The sequence below is a fragment of the Canis lupus genome, chromosome 27, assembly GCF_011100685.1.
Source record: "Canis lupus familiaris isolate Mischka breed German Shepherd chromosome 27, alternate assembly UU_Cfam_GSD_1.0, whole genome shotgun sequence".
NCBI classification, from domain to species: domain Eukaryota; kingdom Metazoa; phylum Chordata; class Mammalia; order Carnivora; family Canidae; genus Canis; species Canis lupus.
The window spans coordinates 28,108,199-28,134,059 of record NC_049248.1 but is presented as its reverse complement, the minus strand read 5'-3'; the positions used below and the strand labels follow the sequence as shown (position 1 = coordinate 28,134,059).

Below are 25,861 nucleotides of genomic sequence, written 5' to 3'. Positions count from 1 at the left end.
AGACTCCTTTAGATTTGCTGTAGGAGACTAATAATTATTTGAGAGTAAATCAAAATTTTGTCAAATATTAAAATCAGAGCAGTCATTCAGTATCAACACAAGCTTACTTTAGTAAATCCAGTAGGAAGAAGACTGAACTGGGAATCAGCACAGCCCCATCTGTCCCCTACTACCTAGCAGCCTTGGGGAATCATTTTCCTACTAGTAAAACCAGAAGGTTGGTTGGCCTTGCTCAGTGGTTCCCAAGTGTTGCCTAGATCTCCATGACAGAGTTTTCTCTGACTTAAGGGGGTGAGGAGAGAGAGAAAAGACAGTTTTTCATAAAGTTTTATCTATGCATTTATTTTTAAATTATGAAATTATGCCTTTCTTATATTTTTGGTCTTAAAATATCCTTCCTCCTTTGACAAGATGATAACATCCCTCTTCCCCCACCCAAGTCCACTTTCTTGGGGATTTTACTCATTTGGGGAACCTAAAACCCAGTGACCATTGTGTCACATGATCTTTAAGGTCCCTTTCAGCTTCAAAAGTTCAACTGTTCTGTGATTCAGAATAACCTTGGGGGGAAGCATGAATTTTTTTTTTTTCTCCTTAAGATTTTAAACAAAGATTTTTTTCATGCATTGGAATGTGATCACTTGTGTCTGCTTTGTTTCAACAGGATGGTCCCAGTAGGGAAAGGAAGATGGGTCCCCTGGGCAGAGGGGCAAGGAAGGCAGTACATTTGCCACAGAGACAGGCTCTCTGAGGGGCATTGGGGTGGACACCAGGAGGTGGTCAGGAAGCATCTGTGTGGGATTTCTACTGTGAGATAACAGGGTGTCCTCATAAGAAGCAGGAACAGCTGATGCTTAGAAGTTCATGGGGAAAGCAGCAAGAAGGAATGTATGATGTATGTTGAGAGGAAACGGGGCCCCGGCAGCAAGAGCAATGCCAGACCTCCCTTAAGGAGCAGTTGTAAAGACAACTTAATGAGAGAGGTTGTAGTCCATGAGAACAGGTCAAAAGGTTGCATCTCCACAGGAAGTTATGGAGAGAGACTCATTAATTCTGCTGAAGCTTAGTATCTAGACAAGGGCTCAAAGCACAGGTAAAATTGCCCCCAAGGTGGTTGATACTGAGTAGAGAAGGTTGGGTCCCTCTAAGGCCATGGCTGGCAGCAATAGGACAAGATTGAACCATATCAGAGGGCAAAAGTAACTCAATTTTGAGAGGACAAAGTCCCAAAAATCTTTAAAAATCCAGGAACAAGGCAAAGTCACATATTCGCTTTTTAGTTTGATTTTTTTTGTTGTTTGAAATTCCCGTTGTATGATACGTTAGAGAGGTGGGAAAAGCAGCTTGGGCTTGGCAAAGAGCCACTAACTAAAAACCCAAGAAATAAACTGAGAGGCAGTTTCAGTTACAAGGTCAAGTGCACCAGGTCTCTGAGAATAGATGTGTGTGAGTGTGCATATGTGTTGGTAAATTACCCAAAGCCACTCAGTATTACTTAGTTTTAGCTCTGAATCCATTTTTTATGCATTTCTATCATGCCATCTTAAAGGGAGGTTCTCTTTTATCATAATGAGCACAACAAAAGGAAAAGGAGAAATGCAGTGCGATTTGCATGAGGGGGCAGCAAAGATCAGTGATGTCACCAAATGATCTGAAGAGGAAGAGTGAAGATCAGTGATACCACTGGAGGAGCAATTGTAGACTGCCGACAAATAGAACAGAACAGAGCCATGGTAAAAATGAAGTGAGCTGAGGGGAAAATGAAGTGAGCTTGGGTGCTTGTGGGCCAAAGATCAGTTAGCCAATCCATGGGGTGGCATGGGACCAGCGATGAGGATAGTCTCAACCAGTTACTTACCAAACTACAATCATGGCCTTAATATCACAGAATCCTATTAGTTATTAAAAAAAACTAATGTTTATGTCTGTTAAGTCCTAAGTGATGAACAGCAAATGTATTGGAAACCACAATTTGAAAGTAGAAATTTGGAGACTATAATTTGGATTCAGATAGCCTAAATGGAAAAATATGTGTGAAAAATACCATAAGCCATGCCCTAGGTAGCTGCGAGTCATTCTTTCAGTCCACCCTGTGCAAATGAGAAGATTGGAGGAATCAAAGTTGAAGAAAAGCAAAGCAACATAGATATGAGTCTCTCCTCCTTTCCTGGCCCTTCTCTTCCTCCACTGGTCCTGCAACCCTGCTTTAGTAGGCTAATGTTCTGGAACACCATACTGAAGGTTATGAAATTTGCCTCTGCAAACAGAAGAGAGCAACTAAAATGTAGATGTTGATACCCCATGTCCTGCATAGAGCTGGCTGTCTCAACACCTTATAAGTCAAGACTTATAAGTAAATCCATTTCTTTTGTCTTGGGTTCTGTGCAAGGAAATGGATCTCAAACCACTGACTTTTTCTTTTTTTTTTTTTATCTTTATTGAAATATAAATGACCTATTGTGTAAGTTTAAGGTGTACAATGTGTTGATTTGATACATTTATAAATATTGCCAAATGATTACCACTTAACCAGTGACTTCTTACACAAATTTTAGTAATCTTAAAATATCTTCTGTCTCTTGGAAATCTGGATTGTCCTGCTCCCGTGAGGTTCAGAACCACCATTTTGTATGTCTCTTTTTTCATAGTAGCCAACACGATGGATGCTTCAGAAAAGAGAATCGTAGATACTTAAAGAACACTGAACACATAACAAAGTAAATGCCTGTGCGGTCAGGTCTGTGTTAACACACACAGAATAGAGGGCGGGGGGCAGCGACAACTAGTAGATTGTCCATTATGTCTTTGGTTCAAAAGTGAAGATGCTGTATTATAATATAAGGTAGTGTATGGAAGAATAAATGACAGGATTCAGGTCCCAGAGATGGACATGCTGTAGGAGGGTAGAGAGAGGGTAGTTTTTCTAACTTTTTAGGAGTTGCTTTAGAGTTCCTTGGGGAAGGTCTTTGGCTTTGGCCAAAGGCCTTTCAGGCCCAGATGGCAAATCTGGCTGTGATTTTTTTGTACCAGCCTGGGAGGGAAGGAAGCCAGGCCTGGAGTGAAGACTCCTGCAAGGGGAAACACCCACTCCCCACAGATGGATAGTTCTCCTGGTGAAGAACTCTAATCATCTTCACCCCTTAGATTGATTCATTTGTAAGTTTACCCTTGTTTCCATGTTAGTTTATGATACTTCCAACCTCTTTGTTCAACCTTTGTCAACCATACTTGTTTTTGTTTTTTTTTTGAAGATTTTATTTATTTATTCATGAGAGACACAGAGTGAGAGAGAGAGGCAGAGACACAGGCAGAGGGAGAAGCAAGCTCCACGCAGGGAGCCCGACGTGGGACTTGATCCCGAGACTCTAGGATCACGCCTTGGACCAAAGGCAGGTGCCAGACCACTGAGCCACTCAGGGATCCCTTCAACCACACTTGTAAAATAGCTCCTGTCATAAGCTGATGCTGAAGTGCAAGTGAAAACATTACTCCATTTTTAAATAACCAGCCGGAACTTCCAAATAGTTAATAATTTATTTTATATCAAAGTTGAATACAAAAACTTCTTTTGTGCATTAATTCACCAAAATGATTATCGTTCACATTTTCTTCCCTTTCTTCTTTCTTCTTTTATTCACAAGGATAGAGTGGAGAAAGATTTGAAATAGGGTTAAGGGAAAATTTGCTTAAGTGCTTGTTGAATTCTAGAACTATGAATGCACATTAGCATACCTACATAGCTACCTATATTTCATAACAAGTGTATTTTCCTTCACTACATTGTTCTATCAAAGTGATGTGTGAGGGGCACCCGGATGGCTCAGTGGTTGAGTGTCTGCCTTTGGCTCAGGTTGTGATCCTGGGGTCTTGGGATCGAGTCCCACATCAGGCTCCCCACAGGAAGCCTGATTCTGCCACTACCTATGTCTCTGCCTCTCTTCCTGTGTCTCTTGTGAATAAATAAATAAATAAATAAATAAATAAATAAATAAATAAATAAATAAAATCTTTAAAAAAAAAAAGTCATGTGTGAATCAGACCTTTCTGAAGTGAACAATATTGTAAAAGGGATTTTGTAGTTTTAAGGGAGTTTCTGTGAATGCTTATGAAAGACTTAATATTGTCCTGTAAATTACATAGTTTAGGTCAATCTGGACTTTAATAAATTGGATTTCTTGAGGTTTATTTACAGATCTAATCACTTATTTTAATGATATACACAGTACATTTTATTGATGTAATAGTATATGGCATACTAAACACACACATGAACACATAAACACTTCACCTGAAAACACTGATACCTTATATTCAGTTCACAGACTGTGTCCACATACATTATTTCATTTCCTCCAAACAATCAGCCTTTTAAAGTAGCTATGTTTTCAGCTATTCAAGGCAGGCAGTCTTAAACTCTTTTAAAATAAACAACCAAGGCTTCATGAGATTGAGTAAGTCTCATGTGGCCACGGAACTCCCAAGTGTCAGAAAAGAACCCAGCTTCTTTAACCCAGTTCCAGACTCTTTATTCTCCAAAGAATTCCTTTTTCCTCACCTTGAACTCCCAAACTTCCAAATTTGCAGGACACTTTTGTTCCCCTGCAGCTCATAGTATTTTAGTGGCCTCAGGAACATTTATAAGAGCCTGATAGAGACATCTGTTTCTACCTGGATATGTGCAGACTATACACATATCCTACCTCATATTCTATTCAGTAGAAAATGATTCCCTAATAATAACAATGTTATCATTTATTGTTTATTGTCTACCATTATGCACAGTGTAAAATTATTTCCTTTTACCTGTAAGAAAAATAATAACTAGAGAACTTAAATAATTTAAGATCAAACAAGAGTGTCATAACTGAAAATGCGGTTTTTTCTGACTCCAGGGCTCTGCCTTATTTATCACGAGAGGTCTCATAAATATGGAGCTAGTAGATAGATGAACTACGAGGTTGAGAGGAAGCATCTCATCTTCAAAGAGGTAAAGGAGAATCAGGTTCTCAGAAAGTGAAAGCAATGACATTATTATCACGTTGTTCCATAGATATGCTGCGGGAAGAATGGAAGAAATCTGTGTTGTGAAGAAGTAAATAGAAGCTCTTCATCCCTGCCCCAGAAGCCCGGCACCTCGGATGAGGAGCTGTGCAAGAGGGAAATGTATAAGAAATGGTTTTGGAGTCATTTTCTTGGAATATAAATAAACTCACATCCCAATACTGTCAACCTTCTGAGAAATTTTCGCACCCATCAAATATTTGAGAAAAAAGAACTAGGGGGGAGTCTTGGCTCACCAGAAGCTGGCAGCTTCCAGGCTAAATCCGATAAGTGGCCTCACCATTGGCTCCCTGCTGCTTCCCGGATACAGCATCAAACACCTGTTCTGGGCTCAGCATTCTAGGGCTTTATTGTTTAACCATCCATGAGAACAGAATAAGATCTCACTGTCATAATTTTCCAGGTGGGGATTCAACAGACCAGAATGAAGTTAACTAGGAATAGTTAACTTCATTTCAACGATCTAAAGCTGGGACTTTTTTTTCTTTAAGTAATAAAATCGTGAGATTGTGTCTGTCTTGTATCACTAATGTTATTTATAGATATTTTCAGTAGCTTGAGTTTAAGTTAAAAGGTAGAATTTCACTTCTACTTAATAGCAAAAAGATTCTCTTTTCTCCGTGTAATTAAACAAAAAGTGAAGCTATAGTAAGCATCGTAAAATGCTTAGCCCAGAAATAGGAAATTGTCATCTTTTCAAAATAGGAAGAAGTATTCTTTTATCACTTAAAGAGCTTCTGGGCAAGGTTCGTGAAAGTACATTTTTACTGTTCACAGAATGATTACTTCTCACAAAGTTCTCAAATAAATATTTTTCATTGTAATATGAAAGGACAAACATTGTTGACCTGCATTTCTTATTCAGTTTCCTTTAAATGTGCATCATAAAAATATAAGGGAGAGATGCATGTAACTAGAGAGTCTCTAGTTCTTATATGCACTGAATTGGGGATACCTTCAGCCTGTGAATGAGAGATCAAATAATTACCCCATTCTCAGAAGCAGTGGTACTTTTCAAGCTGCTTTGAAAATGCATCTCGGGGACACCTGGGTGGCTCAGGGGTTGAGCATCTGCCTTCAGCCCGGTCGTGATCCTGGAGACCCGGGATCCAGTCCCACATCCCGGGCTCCCTGCTTGAAGCCTGCTTCTCCCTCCCCTTCTGCCTATGTCTTTGCCTCACTCTCTCTCTCTCTCTCTCTCTCTGTGTGTGTGTCTCATGAATAAATAAATTAAATCTTTAAAAAAATTGAAAATGCATCCCAGTGCTGAGGTAAACCAATCAGTAGTTGGAGTTTGGCTCTTGGTTCTTCAGGTTCTGGTTTTGCCAGGTGTCAGTGGTTTGCACTGACTCCTTCATGCTCTGTGTAGAGGTCTCTGATCAGAGCCCAGGTTTTCCTTAACCAAATTAACCACAGCAATCTGGAGTCTGGTTTCATCTCCCTGGAGGCCAGAAAAGCATGTAGCTTCTCATTTGCTTGATTTCCTACATTCAAAATGAGGACTTGCTCTGCCCCTAGAAATGGAGAGAGCATTTGTCCCCACTGCTGCTGAGATCTGTATTAAAGCAGATGTTGAAGGATGAAATGTCACAATAGAGAGGCATCTTAATCTTTGTGATACCGTGTTCAAGTTGGTAAGAATGTGTTACTCTCTAAGAAATTCGCAAACCTGAGTAGAGGTTATTTTATATGGCTTACCATTTCTTTAAACCATATGTCAATATAATGACTTTCAAAAAAAATTGTCATGTTACTTGATACTGATGCCTGTGCTGAGTGGAAAGAAATGGCCTTCTCCTTCCTCTGGTTATAGCAGGGGTCAACACTGGCTCCTGAGTGAAGGCTGCCCTACCATCTCTTTTATAAATAAATTTTATTGGAACACAGCCATGCCCATTCATTTATATAGTGTCGATGGCTGCTTTCCTGCTCCAAAGATAGAGTGAGTGGGAAGGACAGAAAAGCTTGAAAAGTCCGAAATATTTACTCTTTGGCCCCTTACAGAAAAAGTTTGCCCACTTCTGGAGCACAGCCATAGGTCTTCTCTATTACTAGCCGTGGGTGCTGCAGAAAAGGTATTCAACTCCTAGTAAGCTTTAATTTCATCAATTAGGAAATGGAAGATACCAAGGATTATCTATTTAATCAGATAACATATTTAAAGCCAGTACCATCCTTATCCTAGGCCCTATAAATGTGGTGGACAGGCGCCCATGCAACGCTCTTCGTGCAGTGCCTGGCCAATAGGAAGGACTCGGTATAAACATGAATGTATAAAATAGCTAATTATTTTTGTTATCTTCATTATTCTTGTCTTCTGGCATTTTGTGGCCATAGCTCAGGCCCCGTGTGGAGATCCCAGTGTTTTCCTTTCCCACTGCTCTGCCAGATGGCAGCTCTGTTTCCTACAAGGAGACAGTAAACAACTACTGAAATTTTATGAATGGAATGGTTAGGAGGGAAGTAGGTGAAGCTGTGTGATAAGGTGTGAGGAACGCAAGAATCAGCCAGTCAAGTGAAAACCCAGACAAGCAGGACAACATATGGAGTGTGAGTTCTGGAATCTGATATTCCTGGGTTTGTATCTTTGCTGACTGTGTACGAGCTGTGTGCCCTAATTCAGGAGACCAGTTCACCCTTCTTCTTGTTGGCGTCTTTATGGTTAAATACCAGTATGAGTGAGGGATGCGTGGATGGGCCGAACTCCTACATGGAACGTGTTTGGCATGTAAGATGTGCTCAGTAAACATTAGTTTTTCATGGGGCTGCTTTATGAAGGCAGGAGCAGGGAGTCAGCTGGTGCTAGAGATGTGGATGCCTGCACAGGGTACATACATTTTAGGACTTTGTTCCCATGTCACCTTTTCAATGGCACCATTCCTCACCATATTACAATCTCAACCCCCTCCCCACCCCGGATTTCCTCTTCCTCTCTCCTGATAGATCTTTAACATTATCCTGCTCTGTGGCATACTCTCTTGTTATTGGTGGTTTTTCTCCACCCATGTGGGTTCCACAAGGACAGGAATTATTGTCTGTTTTGTCCATCGATATGTTCTCGGTACCTGTAACAATGGCAGGACGCAGTTGGTGTTTATTAAATATCTGTTGAATGGAAGGATGGAGCCCAGAAGGCTCTCATGTGGCCAGAGATGCTCCTTGATCCTTGATTAGGGCTGGGATCCAGATGGGGCTAGAGGAGCAGATGGCCAGCAGCCTCAGGAACTTGAGCATCCATGTGGTCTATAGTGGTGTCAGCATGGCCGGTTGTGTAGGATGAGAGACATTTAGAAAACCTTGATACCTTTGAGGCCAAACATGACTTGATGTGAAAATGAGAAGAGCTTTTGGGGTTTTAATATTTTTGCATTAGTGACTCTATGCTCTGGCATGTTCGAGGCTTCTGCACAGTGCTTATGGCGGTCAAATCCAGTAATAGGCCTGTGCCTCCTGAGCTCGAACCTACCAAGTGGGGTGGTGACTCCATTTGTTTGGCCTGTGAACCCTAAAAGTTGAGGGAGCTGGACCAACCGACTTAGGGAACTTGAAGTATGGAATTGGAGCTCTAACTTGAAATGATTCCTAGCATCTCCATGACAGAAACCGCAAATGCTTCTCTTGTTTTTCGACCCTTGATACCAAAGCATAGACATTTAAGAAGGTGAACAAACAGAAAGTGGAGAGATTTTTTTTTTTTTAACAGAAATATGTTTGGGAATTAGACTGTTTAAGTGTTTTCCTTTGCAAAACCAGCCTGCATCAGTAGACTGGAGTTTTTTGAGGGCAGGGCCTATATTTTATTCATAATTGCATTCTTAGTGCCCAGCATATTGCCAGTCACATATAGAGAGAGAATGAATGGAACAAGTAAATAGGCTATATTAATTTGGGATTATGGCATTAATGTCTAACAGACATAGGATTTCTTTACACAAGCTTGATTCATTCTTAAAATATTCTATGATAACTTGTAGTAGTCTATTATCTTTGGAAAGAAGTGGATCTTAACTGAAATGCGTATGGCAAATGTTTGTATTTTTTCTGAGGCCAGTCGACAGGCAAGAAGCATCTCTCCATGGCTATATAGATGATGTGAGGGACCACGTTCCAGCCAAAGGCTTTTAGAGACGTGCTGTCGACATGCCACTCAGATAACATGAGTGATTCTTCGTGTCTCTTTAGAAAGCTGAGCCAGAGTCAGTAAGAAAATCGTATCAGTATAGTTTGTCTGTGATGGGCTCCAAGCTGCAAGGCTCAGGAGTTGGCCTGTGGATAGATGATTTTCCTTCAGCAAAGGACTTAGACCAGGGTGGGGACATACCAACAGCACACCCCTAGAGATGCACCAGTGCTTTTTGGGGACTGGCTCTCACAAAGCCATGATGTGACCTGCTACAACAGTCTGAATTTAGACATGTGGTGCCAGTATGATTATACAACGTCAGTGACGTAAGGAAGCAAGAGTCAGAGGGTCTATGCACGACCCAAGAACATAAATAAGAACTCCTCATGATCAAAAAAAAAAAAAAAAAAACTCCTCATGAATGATGCCTGAGCTGCTGAAATCCAAGGCAGTTTGAGCCTAAATGATGAAGTTGTTATTCTCCACACTAATGCCAGAGAGTGAGCAATGTACTGGAATAACACATTGGCCAACCAACATGTAAATGTTGTGTATGACAGGGGAGTTTATATATGTTTCTCTGTCCTAGGACAAGTTTTATTTGAAAGTCAGTTACACGGATAGAATATTCAGGGGGACTCCACTGCACCCCCAGAGTAATCCTGCTCCTCCCACCTGTTTTCCAGCATGGGCTACTGCATCCTCTTTGTGCACGGACTGAGCAAGCTCTGCACTTGGCTGAATCGATGTGGGGCCACCACCCTGACTGTGTCCACCGTGCTGTTGCTGTTGCTTTTCTCTTGGAAAACTGTGAAGCAGAATGAGATTTGGCTGTCAAGAGAATCCCTATTCAGGTATGATTAGATGGAGAAAAGCAAAACTCTTCCCATTTGTTTCCAAACAAACGAGGTAACATGGGTCTGGCAATCATCATTAACCCAAAATTCTTTTTTTTTTTAGTAAAGTTTTAAGTGGAAGGTGTAATTTTGTTTGGGGTTTTAGCTTTAGTTTTTAAAATGGTATTATATAAAGTTTAATGTGAGCTCATTCTCAGTGAATTTATGAAAATAAGGCTCATGGGAAGGTTTCTTGGGTCTGTGAAACAGTCGTAATGATGAGCTGGGCTGTAAAATCAGCTATAAACAAAATGAAATGATAAGCCTAACTTCATTATGCAGACAAGTAAATGGGAAAGGTGAACACACAGCAGGAAGGAAGAGAAACGCAGAATATTCCAGGATGTTAAGCTGTGATCTGTGATCTTGTTGCTTTTATCTGAACATTAATTGTGAACAAAGAAATAGAAGACTTTCTCATCTCCTAGTAGGTTTTTATGTGGCATAGAAGCTGTTCACAATCACAAGGTCAACTTAAAGCCCTAAACTTGTCGTAAAGTATAAACATTCTTTGGGACTGTGGCTCATCATGTTGTGTTTCCTGGAGCTTACGCTGTCTCACTAATGCCAAAGCCCTGGTGACCTTCACCTGAACTTCCCGGGACTGCCACCCCTGGCATCCCTACAGTATTTTTCCTGGTTTCCAGGGATTCCCAATCTGTACCCCCTCTTCCAGCTTCTGTCCTCACTTATGATCCAGTGACCCAATTTAGCCAATGTGGTTTTCACGTGGCCCCCTGCTTAACTGATACCCGACACTTGCATTTTGGGGACAGGCAAGTGAAACAGCGTTGGGATTGCTTGAAAAAAAGGGAAAACGTTGAAAGAGTATAGGAAGGTGCACAGAATTGAAGGGCCAGTAAAGAAGTTGGCACATAGTGGACAGGAAACAGGCATTAGGATAGCCTGTCTTGAGAGCACTTGAGTACCTGCCCAGGAACAAATAGGTCAACTTACACCAAGTTTTTGTGTCTTCACATCAAAGTCCTGGGAAAACTAAGACCTCTGGCAGAGCTTGAGCTTCAGGTCATGGCCTGCCCCTTGTCTCCACCACGTCACTAAAATGAATGATTGGCCAAAGAAGCTCCTCTGTCTCCCAGGGAATTAGGGAAGGCCAAACACCTTGGAGTTCCACTGAGACTTCACAGTGAGACAAGAGCGAGTTCCCACAGGAAATACAAGTACTAGAGGAGGGGCACAGACTCTGGCTGCCAAGAATGAGTGAATGAGTGAATGAATGAATGAACAAATGAGCGAATAGATAAGACAAATGTTTCACTGCCCTCTTCTACTACTTTAAAACAATATATTTGATTTTGCTGCTGGCAACTTAACTTTTTTTTTTTAATAGAAAATATTAGTTTGGCATACATGTCTTATTAGCTTATTTATTATTCCTATATCATTGTCCTCATCATTGTCATTGTCATCATCATTACTGCAGTGGGTACTGTAGAGACCTGTTGCTGGTTAAGGTTTTTTGTGTGGATGTGTTCTGAAATTTTTTTCACTTTGAGGTTCCAGATGCTGTTCTGTCTCCGTCACATCCTTTCACCTTCAAGGCAGTTCTCACAGACCACAATGGGCTTGGCTTGTTCCCTCTTGCTACCCATGCTGGGGTCATTCTGTAAACACAGGGGCATGGAAGTTCAGAAATACAACTTCCTCTTCATCTTTGTTGGCTTAATTTTTTTTTTCTTTTGCTTTCAACAGTCAGTGCTTTTAGGAGAAATGTTAAAATGGTTCTGCCCTGTGTTAAACTCTTTTCTTGAAAAAAAGGTACTAACAGAGGTTGTGTCTTCTTAATGATGTTTACTGCTTAATCAGAGCAACATTGGGGGTGGATTTTGGCAGGCAGCAGCCTGTTTCAAGGATAACAAGTTCGTGTTCAAACCCTCCAAGGCTGATGCCAGCAATTTAAAAACAGAAAAACAGAAAAACAAAAAGCTCATTGACCTTGTATCCAGAGGCTTCTGTTTTTTTAGATGGAAGTATGTAGTAAGTGACAGTTGATTACTAAAACACAGCCATTCCCCATGTGTGCTTGAAGAGGTTTTGTGCCCTAAAGAGGCCTTTTGTGATCAAATGGAATTTTGTATAACGTGCAAATCAAAGCTTTTGATAGTTTTTAGAAAACTTTGCCTATTATAATTTATGCATGTCCCAAGAAAAGTTTTAAGAATCTGAGACTTTAAGAATATTCTTTCTTCTCTAAGACTTGATGTTTGTATGTATTCATCTGTGCTGAGTCATGTTCCAATCAGTTGAATGAACATTTACTAACAATCTTTGAAGGAAGATAGAGTTACTGGTTGAGTGTGCGGGCTGGAGTTAGATTTTCTGGTTCTTCTCCAAGTACCACTATTTAATAGCTGTGGGACTTTGGGCAAGTTACTTAACCAGTCTGTGCCTTACTTTATTTTAAAACTTAGAAAAATAATAATGCTTATTTTTTGGTTATAGTGTAAGAATAAATGAGTATGTGAAAAATGCAGAAGGCATTATGGTAAACACGACGTAAGGGTTTCAAATTATTGTTCTGCACTGTGTTCTAGGGTAGGAGACAGAGGTGGTGAGGGAGAGGGAGGAAGATTATCTGTAGAGGACCTCAAAGTCTACATGGGGGTCAGACACATAAACACGGTTTATATAATGTAGCAAGTGGTAGACAGAGGAAGCAGGACACTGTAAGTATAGGCAGGCTGCTAAGAACAACCCAGGCCTTCAGGAACAGTTCTCCTATAGACCTGAACTGAGTACATAAGGATGAAGACAACCTAAATGAGCCATAATGATCAAAACCAAGAGCTGGCTGATTGGAGTAAGAAAAATTTATTACAGTTCTAGATAAGGTGATGTCCCTCACAGAGGTCCTCCTTCTGGTTTCTCCTGAGTTCTTTTTTTTTCTTTTTAAAGATTTTATTTATTCATGAGAGACAGAGAGAGAGAAAGAGACAGGCAGAGGGAGCAGCAGGCTCCATGCAGGGAGCCCAATGTGGGACTCGATCCCAGGATTCCAGGATCATGCCTTGGGCCAAAGGCGGGCGCTAAACCGCTGAGCCACCCAGGGATCCCCCTCTCCTCAGTTCTGAACAGTGAATTTATTGACCATTCCTTGGCCATAGGGTCTCATTAAGGCCTCTCTTATTACACGAGGTGGTTTTGCTTGGCAACACTATGAACAGTCTTACAGAGTATCTTAGGACAGACCTTTGTGTTGGAGAAAATCCAAATTTCAGTTAAGTCCCAGCTTTTCCAGCTGAGGCCTTCTCTTACAAAAAAGATCCCACCGCATGATGTATTTTTAGGAGGTAGATGTAGGGCCCCCTCTCAGCTTTGTAGTTCCACTGGCAATAACCTTACACACAAAAGCATAAGAAGCCAGCACTTGTGTCTTAATCAGAGGCTCGAGGAGAGTAATTGGTTCAAGCTGAAATAGCTGTGAAGAGGAGGAGCCAGGATATGAACCAGAATTTGATATAAAAAGAATACATGAGCTTTGCTACGCTTATTTTTTACTTTTGTTTTCTAACTAAAACTATGCCCAGTATAAAAAAGAGAGCGGGAGGGATTGGTTCATAATCATACTGCAAGATATATTTTCTTTAATTCTTTATAACAAGAAACCGTTCTGCTATCCTGTCCTGGGAAGTGGGTAACTTCACAGCTCCCGCTGGCCGTGGTAACAGCCCAGAATTTTACATTTGTTTGGAGTAAACAACACTGTAATAACACAATTTGGTAAAATCTACTCAATGCCCCAAATCTTCGAAATACCTATAAAGGCAGAGACCCCATTTTTTTTATTTGCATCTAGATAAGGGTCTCTGATTCCCATTCATGAACTATCCAAATGATCCATGGACCATCAGTTAAGAATTTATGGCCTACCCTATTCTCCATCTCTGTAGGAAACACATTTCTGTCTTCCTTTCTGAATTGCTTAAACCAGAGAGATCAGCCAAATTCCTAGGTCAGAGAATATATACTGAAGATTGGTAAATTCTTCTGTAAAGGAGTAGATGGTAAATATTTTAGTCTTTGTGGGCCATATAGTCTCTTTTGCAACTACTCAACTCTGCTGTTGTCTCAGGAAAGATGCCAAAGATGATAGTAAACATATTGCGCACCTGGGGCCCACAGGGCTGTAGTTTGCTTACCAATGAGATAAACATTGTGATAGTGAAAATTACAATGTTACTATATCCTGTGGCACCTTTCTGGTTTAGCATCAAATGTTGATCAGCTTCAGGAATGGTTCTGACCATGTGTTAGTTGGAATCTTTGCTCAACTACTTTCTAGGGTCTATAACTTTAGAGAAAAGTCTTAATCTCTGTGAAATTTAATTTCCTCTTCTGTGTTGTGGGAGGTGTAATAATTCTACCCATCCAATAGGTTATTGAAGGGATAAAAGGAAATAATCCATGGAAATGGGTGCTTAGCCAGAATTTGATTCAAATTGGGCCCATTTCATGAGTACTAGCCATCCAGAGTGTGGCATTGTACAACTTCAGGTCAAAGCAGGGTCAGAAATGAAGAGAACCACAAATCCTCCTTACTTTTCCTGTTAGCCTCTGGCTGAACGCTGCTCATTAATTTTATTTTTTAATGTTTGTTTTCTAATCAAGAATTTGGGGATGATTCTCGTGACCTATTCTCCAGTGATGCCAGTAAAACAATTGATGTCCAAGAAACTGGGAGATACACCTGAGAGAAGTGGCTTTTTTGTTATTTCTGTTATTTTTCAACTGTTGTGCAGATGAGAGGTGTGGGGGAGAAATATGAGGTACATGAATTAAGATCGTGAGTTGAAAAGAGATTTTTCTTTGTAATCATCATTGGGATTATTAATAAGGATTGAGATCTAACTGTATAATTAATAAATACTGCGTGTCTTTGTAGAGTAAATATACGGAAGCTGCCTGTTTCCACTAAAATGATCAGGGCTACGAAATCATAGCATCAGTAGAACAAATGAAGGAGACTGGCTCTGGAAGCCAGAGCAGCCTGGCCAGTTACAGCTACATGGAAAGTTTTGCCTTTGGCCAGTTGTTTGTTTCCCTTTTTCCACAAAGTACTCATTGTAAAATGAGAGACTGGAAAAACGTAGCAGAAAAATATCACAGAGAGAACACCAAGGTCAAAAAAACAACAATGGAAAAAGCAGTGCGTTCTTAGGATTCGAGTTACTCCACCCACATCTGCTTGCCTGTTATGAATATCATTACTTCCTCTGGGTATCACTGAACAATGCCCTGATCTTTGCAAGGACCATGTTTCCACAGACCTAATTGTCTGTTCTTTGGGCGATACGTAAATTAGAGTCACCATACTAGTCACACAGAGGGAAGGATCAATTCCAATATGCCAGTTATGTCCATGTTGAAACCAAAGTTACCTTTAAAATCTGCCCATTACCATGCACTACTTATTCCTGGGTAGAAAAATCAGAGATTTTCCTGGATAGAAATTGGAAAAAAATTTAAAGCCATTACTGTCACTCTGACCCAAATTCTTCCCCTGTGACTAAATTCACTTTGCTTAGTATCCATTTTAAATATGGATTAAAATCCCAGCTCTATGTGGCAGCTGTTGGGGCTCACCATAGGGTGATTAATGGATACCAATGATTTCATGGGAGCACCCAAATGTCAGCATGTATAAATCTTTTGTCTTGGGTGCGTCAGTTTTTACTGAGATTTGTCCAGACTCCTCCCTAGGGGTTCAATCCTGGCTGCCAGTATCAGAGAGCTTTATAAGGGAGACAAACTGAGAACCCGGTGTTCAGAATACAGATCTTCACATGATCTACCTTTGAGATACAACTCTTCTCTCTTTGCTCAGAAATATCTGTTGTTCCTGAGTGCAGGATCCCTCTAACTCAACTTTTTCAGAGAGTAAAATCTCTGCCTTTTGCTGGGATGGGGAAAGAATAATGAAAAAAGTTACTTAGATATGCAGCGTAAGGATGGGGATCTGGGGCTTGACTGCTCCTGATATAGATTTAGCCTATATTTAGCCACACCCCAGCCATCAAAAATAATCCTAGCTACCTGCAACACATTTGAGGTCCCTGAAGCAGCCTGCATAAATTTGGAGTCTGCTGCTTTCAGATAATGTTGCCCTTGGGTCAGTCTCTAGCCTCTTGCACGCCTGGTAAGTTCTGTCCCTGGAGAGTCCCTCAAGCTCCCAGCCAGTGGGTTTTAAGTGGGACTGTCTTTGCTGGCCCTAAGGAACCTGTTTTGCTGAAAGTTCAACAAAAAGATTACAAAGCCCTTACATATCCCAACAGATTTTTAACACTTTGTATGAAATCCTTCTGTTAATCTTACCTTTAAATTAAAAACTAAATGAAAGTATGTTATCTGGGAGAGGCAGTAGTACATTAGAGTGGCCCAGAAACTAGGTTACGTGCTTTTCTCCTTGCTCTCTCTCTCTCTCTCTCTCTCTCTCTCTCTCTCTCGTCAGCTGTCCCCAACCCACATATAATCCATGCAAATTCCAAGACTTTTCTTCCCAAGTGGGCCTCCAACTCATCTCCTTTCATCATTCCCCTGCCACCTCGTCCCTCCTCATTGAGGGAACAAGGGACTCTAAAACCAAACTAGAATCCTCTAGAATCCCACCTCTGCCACTTACCAGCTGTATAATCTTGTGCATATTAAATGTGTGGACTAGTTACAAATAAGAAACAGACCCCTTTCTGCCCACTCAGGCCCCTCCAGTTATCTTCAAAGTTTCGCTCTTACACTGTAGGGATTCCCCAGGCATTGGGTTATGGCAGCCCAAGCAGACTAATACAGTGACCGTGTAAGCACGGTTTTTACCTTTTTGAGCAAAACCTCTTTTCCTTATCTGCAATTTGTAAAATAATTATCCTTGCATTTATTTATTTATTTTTTAAATTAGCCCAGGCTGGGAACATCGGGAATGTTAATTTCCAGTAAAACATAATAAGAAGGCCAGTCCATAGTCATCCCTCTTGTAAGGATTTGTTTTTGTGGACACTCTCAATTTTTTTTAAAAGGAAGGTTCTAGGTGAACAAAAGCAAGGAAGGAAAGAAACTGAATGAACCTGAGCGTGCAGGTTTGTTCTCCAGAGAATTATCTATCACCCCATGCAGCCACCTCTGCTTCATATCCAGTTAGCATGTTTGTTTAGTTGTGCACAACCACACACTGCTCCGTTGTTTTCCATAGAAGCATGTTCAGTAAGTCACATAATGCAGGTTTCCAATTTTGGAAAACCTGGCTTTAGATGGATGTAAGACATTTCAAATGCAGGTTCATGAAGTTGAGTAAAATATGAAAAAACCCAACAGTATTCTTTGTTGCTCTTTTTTTCCCTTTAACTCTGCTAATTATAGGTCTGGAGTTCAAACCCTGCCCCACAATGCCAAGGTTCACTACAACTACGCCAATTTCCTGAAGGACCAGGGTCGGAACCGGGAAGCGATCTCTCACTACAGAACTGCCCTCAGGTAAGCACCCTATGTATATTGTCCACTGCTGTGCTTCTCAGGCCCTTGTTGTTCGCCCACCCTCCCAGTGTGTCGTGGGTGGGGGACACCGGACATCTCCTTGGAGGGGGTAAGGATCCTGGACTCTCCATCTCTTGGCTCAGTGCTCGAGTCTGCTGTGAATGTAGTAACTGCGTTGCTTCTAATTCTTGGCGGTTTCCTGCAGAAGTTTCCATTGCTGCCCACTCCTCAATGAGGTGTGATCCTCGGTTGAATATACACATACAGGCAAACAGGAGTCGGTTGTCAAAAATACACTGCAAATTCTCTGAACATGTATTCCAGTGAAGTCTCCCACTTTTAGGTTTCTCATTGTCAGAAAGGATTTATATGAAGACATTTGAGTATAGAAATGAAATACCCTGATGGTTGTATTAAATAGAGAACTAGAAGATACTTGATTACCATATGGGGAATATGTTAATAAGGGGTGTGTGTGTACACAAATATGTGTGTATGTGCATATGTAGATGAACAGCCCTGACACTCTCTTTGTACTCCTCTCCTTGTATTCGTTTGGAAGAGACTGTAGCAAACATAGCTTTAGATGTCACTTTATGAGAAACTGCAGATCAATCCTGCATGTCCAGCAGCAGTCTGCGCTGCTCTTGAGTACTCAAAATCACAACTCTGACTTTCAAGATGGTCTTATCTAAAAGATCCCACATGATGAATGTCTTTAACCTGGAACATGTGGAGATATGAGAACTATACACAGCCTCGGAGTCTCTAGATGTGGGCAAAACAAAGAAAGGTGTTTATTGAGTACTATGAGGCTTGTGAAAGCTTTTTAAAGAGGTTTCCATGCTCCTACAGACTGGCCCACATTTGGCTGAATTTTCTGATAACTGTTCCACTTTGGGATATGTTTAAAGTATATGTAGCAAACAAAACTACATTTCCCTGAAGCACATACTAGGATTATATCAAAGTTTAGTTTGAAATCATCATTCTTAGGCAGCCTGGGTGGCACCGCCTTCAGCTCAGGTCATGATCCTGGGGTCCTGGGATCGAATCCCGTGTCAGGCTCCCTGCATGGAACCTGCTTCTCCCTCTGCCTGTGTCTCTGCCTCTCTCTCTCCCTCTCTGTCTCTCATGAATAAATAAATAAAATCTTTAAAAAAAAAAAAAGAGTGAAATCATCATTCTTAAAGTAACTGACCCGCTTTGTAAAATTATCGTTTTGAACAATGCTCTTACATAAGTGTATTGTTCATGAATCAAAATCTTTCAGACATTAGGCTCTGTTATTTAGTATTCAGTATGGCAAAAATTTTAGGCTGTGCACATCAAGTTCACCATCAGATACTTTTCCAAAGATACAAGAAATGCATGTCCCAAAGGAAAATTATAACAAAACCTTTTTTGAGGAAAAGGAGTTTTTATTAAGGAATAGAAGATCATTTTTAGGATTTAATAAGGAATTATATTCTTTCCCTGGAAGCCAGCTTACCCAAATGTTTACAATACTTATCTCTAGTTGTGAGATTATGGCTTAATTTTTTTCTGTATACTTTATTTTGTGCTCCAGATGTTCTATAATGAACGTGTATTATTTTTGCAATGAGGAGATGTAATTTTTAAAGAGGCATATTCCTTCAAGGGCACAAATAAAGTATGTTTTGGCTTAATGATTAATTAACGATTCAGGATTTTAGGTGACATTCTTGAAGAGAAGAGAGCAATTAGTTTGTCTGAAAAATAGTGGTTGAAAAGAAGTATTACCAGTATCCTTTAAAATTTGTTGCATTCTAACAGACTGTTTTCTGTCAAGTTCAAACAGAAAAATAAGACAAACCCTAAGGCACAGCTTGGGGCAAAGATATAAATTACACAAAATTCTTCAGCAGCTGATTTTACAGAATTATAGTAGCTGGTTGGGTATTACCGCTTTTTTCCCATGGAACAATAAAAATAAATGTTTGCTTCAGCAACTGTACTTCTGGAAGAAACATGTCCTTTGAGAAGTGGGGGGAAAAACAATTAGAGCTATAAATACACTGCATAGTAATTAGTGAAATATTTCATCCTCTCAGACCAGTCTCAAAATGCTTCTGATTTAAGTAGCATCATTTTTGTGTGGATATCTCTGTGGTGAATTTTCAATGGTGTGGGTGTTTTGTTTTGTCTTTTAATTTAAATAAATTGTCACTTGTTGTGTTAGAGAGAAGAGGAAAATGCTAGGACTATTCATCATTTTGATGATTATTCATCCTAGGTGACTAGAAGATTGCACTTATTTTTTAATTTAATTTTTTTAGAGAGCCAGAGCATGCGCATGAATGGTGGAGGGGGTGGGGCAGCAGGAGAGTGCAAGAGAGAATCTCAAGCAGGTTCCACACTTGGCTCAGAGCCTGACTGTGGGGCTCCATCTCACGACCCTGATATCATGACCTGAGCCGAAACCAAGAGTCAGATGCCAAACCAACTGAACCACCCAGGTATCCTAGATTGCCCTTATTTTGATACTGCTCTTTCTTTGCTGATTTATTGTATCCTAAAATTTCTTTGCTGAAGTTGATTCTCCCCTTCCCAACTACCTCGTCCCTATTTTAGCTTCATTGTATTTGATATTTTCCATATTTGCACACAGCAAAAAGACAGTGACTAGAGAAATGTGTAGGGATAATGGTGCTATTATCTGAAATCAGTCCCAACAATTATCCATTTCTGTTTTAATGACTGCATAGATCCCAAAGGCAGTGATGAAATTAGTCATTAGGGTTGTATCTATACCAATATCATTTTGGCTGTCTTATAATTCTAGAAATAATGCCACATTAAATTGGTAATTATATATGACATGAATATTCTGCTTCTTTTAAACCTTATTCTATGTTTTTAAAAAAGATTTATTTCAGAGAGAGAGAGAGAGAATGCTGGACCAGACTCCCCACTAAGTGGGGAGCCCAATGCGGGGCTCAATCCCATGATCCTGAGATCATGACCTGAGCTGAAATCAAGAGCTGGCTGATTATGATTAATCCACGGAGCCACCCAGGCACCCCAACCTTACTATATTTTTTAAATGAGATGCAAGTAGTACTAATTTCTCCTCCCTTTTGGTGTACCTCATTTATTATATTTCTGTAGTGCAGGGGAAATCTCCCCTGGAAAATGCTGCCACTGAGGTTATAGATTCAGATTAAGACCCAAATAAAAAAAAGAAAAAAAAAATCAGCAAAGGAAGATGGAAGAAAATAACTCTTTTCTTCTTTTCTCATCCTTTATTAACAGAAGTGTCAGCTTTGCTTTGCTATGAAGGGCAGCTGTCATGTTTATACCTATTCCAGGTTTTATAAAGTTTGAGATTCTATATGGTTCAGAATCAGAACACCACTGGTGGATCTGCCGTGTGCTACCAAAACTTTCTGACCATTGCTTAAAACTGGAAAAGTTTCTACCATTCCACCTCTTGTTAGCTGAGTAGAAAGTTCAGAAACCACCCAGTATGTCAGCTCTTCCTGACAAAAATGCCCATCCAAAAATTCATCCAATAAGTCCAAAAGGAGAGATAGTAGCCTTGCCTGGATAAAGTGCAGCAGATCCCGAATGTGTAGTTGGCCGGTAGTTTGTTGATTAGTTTAAAAAGTTAGTTAAAAGGGGAAAATCATAAAACAAATTATGCACACTTTTGAATGATTTATTGTATCCCAAAATTTCACATGTACATCTATTCACCAATCTTCAAATGTCAAACCACTTTTTCCTTTGGGTAAGAGTCTAATGATTATAATCTGCAAAATCACATCCATAAATCATTTGTCTGATGATTTTGATACTTTAAAGTGGAATAAAAATGTAATGACTGTGAGATTTTCCTGATTTTTCTCCTATAGATTTTACAGATGTTTTTCATCTAATTCAATAGCAATTTCTTGAGCAAGTTCCCTTTTTTGAGAATTTTAGAGTATTTACTTAGTTTTCATAGAAATAACTTTTTCACTTCTATTTTATCAGTTTGCAAAATATTTTATTACATTACACAACTGCAATAAAAACTACAACTGCAATAAATTTGTTAATAAACATGATTGTCTGTTAGTCATTCAACTCAACTCACAGGGTCAAAAAGGCCCAGACTTACAGGAAAAGTTTATTAAGTTGTGGACAACCACCAATATGTTTTACAGAGAAGAGTACAACATAGTGAAGAAACTGTTTTATTTATCTTTATTTTTTATTTTTTAAAAGACTTTATTTATTCATGAGAGACACACAGAGAGAGCCAGAGATATAGGCCAAAGGAGAAGCAGGCTCCCTGCGGGGAGCCTAATGCAGGACTCGATCTCAGGACCCAGGGATCACACCTGAGCCAAAGGCAAACACTTAACCTCTGAGCCACCCAGATGCCCCAAAGAGGCAGTTTTAAAATAGTTTTCACTACAGGTGATAGAGTTATGGAAATTGTTTTTCATCTTATATTTAAATTCACTGCATGACTCAGTTATTGGTTGGTTAAAATGGGCTGGCCATCAAGAACCCTGCACCTGGGAAGGAATAGAGTTCACCTTTGTCCAGATGGGTCAGGAAAGTCTCCTTACTGTCACCAGCAAATTATTCCATATCCATGGAACGTTGTTCACTTAGAATTCCTCCCAGCCTACTATGATAAGCACCTCCCATACCCAGATCTAGTCATGCATCCCAGGTGATTGGATATCACCCCTCTGCAGGATTCCATCCCTGATACAAGAGCTATGATCTTCAGTTACCCAGACTGCTGCTTTCCCCCATCCCCCTCACAGGTATGGTTTCACCATGAAATACACAGTAAATCATCTAAGATTTCCACCTTCCCATACTCCTGTCAAGCAGGAGGTGCATTACCCTTCCATGACAGTACTCAAATGTGCTTGGGCAGCCATGGGACCCTTAGCCTTATCCACTCCCAGTATATCTGTTGTTGAGGTTCTTTTTTTATTTTTTAAAGATTTATTTATTTATTTAACAGAGAAAAGGCATAATCAGGGGGAGCAGCAGGCAGAGGGAGAAGCAGGCTCCCCACTGAGCAAAGAGCTCAGTGTGGGCCTCCATCCCAGGACATCCCATTAAGAGTCTGCCTTAACCAACAGGTGCCCCTGTTGTTGATGTTCTAAACAGAAAAAGAAGCCAGAAAACCAGGATTTTTTTTTAAGGTTTATTCATTCATGATAGAGAGAGAGAGAGGGGGGCAGAGACACAGGCAGAGGGAGCAGCAGGCTCCATGCTGGGAGCCCGATGTGGGACTTGATCCCAGGACTCCAGGATTGCGCCCTGAGCCAAAGGCAGGCGCTAAACCTCAGCCACCCAGGGATCCCCAAACCAGGCTTTTTTTTATTGGTATAAGTAAAGGGGAAGAAATGTGCTTTTATTGCTCCTGTCCCAAAGAAATTGCCACTAGCAATTTAATTGCCTACCACGTGGGAAAGGATAGAACTAAAATCTTTTTGATTGGAATTTTTAATGCATAAAATAGAGACTCGTCATGATAGTAGTAACCATTGATAGCATTCTTTGCATTCCCTGCTGTGTTGATAACTGGAACTCTGCAAGGAGACTCTATTAGACTGTGTAAGTGCATATGGAAAAAAGGGAAGTAATAAAAGAATCAAGGAAACCCTGTATCATAGTCTAACAAAATCTAACCATGTGTAATTAACTCACTGTTCACTGATGTCCTGAATACATCAATAACATTATTATAACTCCTTTGAGAAATGCTATCTATGAAGCTGGTGGAGTTTGAACATTTTTTTTAAATCAGGATATAATGCTTATTTTAAAAGTCCTTCATTACACAGCCTATTTTAAGTGAACATTTAAAATAACTCTTATGAGTAAAAGTGACCTTGGATACCAGCTGTCATGTATTTCTGGAAAGAATTAAAACTCCAGGACCATTTGTTAACCAGGTTTAACATGTGGAGATGGGCTCTTTTGCCAGTGTGGTATTTTCATTTATAAAAGTCTAAGTGCACTTCCCAGTATCACAAATAGACACTTGAAATTAGTTTTATTCCTTTTTTTGTTGATGAAATTAATAGCTTCACTATATTTTGTGTTAATGAAGTCTAGCAGTTTTACTCATTAAATCCAAGAAATTAAACACTATTTCATTTAGAAAACTAGAAGTTAGTGACTTTGTGGCCATACTTATAGACTAAATTTCTGAATGAAAGTTCTGTAATTTCTATTCAAGAACATTTTGCTGTCCAGTTTGGTGGTGGTGGTGGTGGGGGGGGGGGGGTTGTGCTTTGTTTTCTGCTTTTTATTTTTTTTTTCCTGCCTTATACCTCTCTTTCACTTCAGAAACTCACTGTGCTTCCCCAGGAAACAGAATCCCAGGCAGGGATCTGCATGCAGGAAGTCCATTAAGAAGTGCTCTCTGGAAATGTTAGGGAAGGAAGCCAGGGGAGCAGGATGGGCAGAGGGAGAGTTGACAAGCAAGGGCAATTCCTGGGCCTCAGCTGACACCTAGGAAGCTCTGGAGCTGCGAGCGCCCCTCAGGATTGCCGTGAATGGCAAGAGATGGAATCTTTACATCCCCTTATGAACCAGTCACTGCCCCAGCCAGGGAGGGTAGCCTGGGGTGAGGCAGTTCCTGAGAAGACTCAGCTGTGAACTGTCAACAGATGGGGAACAAGTGTCTCAGACGTGAGTGGTGTCTGGGTGGTGTGAGAAAGCAGCCACCACAACCGGCTCAATTTACAATTTCCTATATAAGCAAATATGACAGCTTTAACAATATCACTTAGATTTTCTGTTAAAATGACAACATGGGAGGTAACACCATACTTGATAAGGTTGGAAGATTACAAGATAGTTCGTATAAAAAGCTTGAGGCACTGCCCAATACCTGACAGTGATAAATTCATTAAGTGTTATTTATTTGTATGTCCCAAATCTGACCACTTCTGTCCACCTCCACTGGCCATCGTGTCTCACTTAGATTCCTGTCTCAGAGCCCCTGTGGCTCCTACCAGGCCCTGCACTGCCCTTCTCAGACCTCACCTCCTGGGACTTTTCTGCCAGCTCAGCTCCAGCTACATACAGTCAGGCCACATTTCTATTCCAGGGACTCTGAATTTGTAATTCCCTCTTCCTGGAACACACCCTCATTCTCTAACTAGCTGCCTCCTTCCCTTCCTTCGGGGTTCCCCACTTAGGTCATCTTGTCAATGTGGCCTTCCCAGGCCACCCCACCCAAGAGTGCAGTCACCACCAACATACTCTATTCCTCTTCTTTGCTTCATTTTCTCCATTGCATTTGTCACCCATTCACCTACTTCTCTCTTTTTTTTTAAAGATTTTATTTATTTATTCATGAGAGACACACAGAGAGAGGCAGAGACATGGGAAGAGGGAGAAGTAGGCTCCCTGTGGGGGACCCAGTGCAGAACTTGATCCCAGGACCTCGGGATCATGCCCTGAGCCACAGGCAGATGGTCAACCACTGAGCCACCCAGGTGCCCCTACTTCTCATTTTTTTAAGTGTCTGTCTCCCTCTACTAGAGGGGAAACCCCATGAGGGTAGAGATTTGGGTCTTTATCCGCAGCCTAGAGAACAATACCAGGAATGTAGCACTTAGTGTGTGTTGATTGGGTGAATGCTACCTGGAAACATCTTTATATGGTCTTTTTTTTTTTTTAAGATGTGAATTACCTGAATTTTTTTTAAATGGCAGCTGAGGTACAGTATGAAAACCAAAAACTTTCCAAAGTAGATCCATAGTCACTTCTACAGAACATATATTTAATCTGTCCCCAAACCCATCTTGCCTTTCTCCTGTGTTCAGGAGTCCCTAATTTCCAACTCCTCTGAGATTTTATTTAAAACTGTTTCTTAAAGCCTTCACTTCATCTACTTCTCTGGGCACTTTTCCATTAATATTTAAATACTCTCGGGGTGCCTGGGTGACTCAAGCCCTTGAGTGTCTGCCTTTTGATTTCTGCTCAGGTCATGATCTTGGGGGTTGTGCGATCAAGCCCCATGTTGGGCTCCACACTCAGCAGGGAGTCTGCTTGAGATTCTCTCTCCCTGTACCGCTGCCCCTCCCCTCCCCAATCTTACACTCTGTATGTCTCTCTATAAAGATTCATTTATTTATTTTTAGAGAGTGAGGTGGGAGATGGGTGGGAGAGAGGGCACGTGCACCAGCAGGGGGAGAGGGAAAGAGAAAGGGAATCTCAAGCAGACTCCTTGATGAGCACAGAGACCAACATGGGGCTCGATCTCACAACCCAAGATCGTTACCAGAGCTGAAATCAAGGTGGATGT

The 25,861-nt window shown here is 40.7% G+C and overlaps 1 protein-coding gene across 1 annotated transcript in view; it reads left to right on the top strand.

The window, feature by feature from the left end:
- The window catches only part of TMTC1 (transmembrane O-mannosyltransferase targeting cadherins 1), a 269,996-nt gene that overhangs the window by 178,043 nt on the left and 66,092 nt on the right, over positions 1-25,861 (top strand). Inside the window, exons 10-11 of the mRNA XM_038577170.1 lie at positions 9,871-10,038; positions 17,449-17,562. Coding sequence (XP_038433098.1) covers positions 9,871-10,038; positions 17,449-17,562 — 282 coding nt within the window. The remainder of the gene's footprint in view (positions 1-9,870; positions 10,039-17,448; positions 17,563-25,861) is intronic.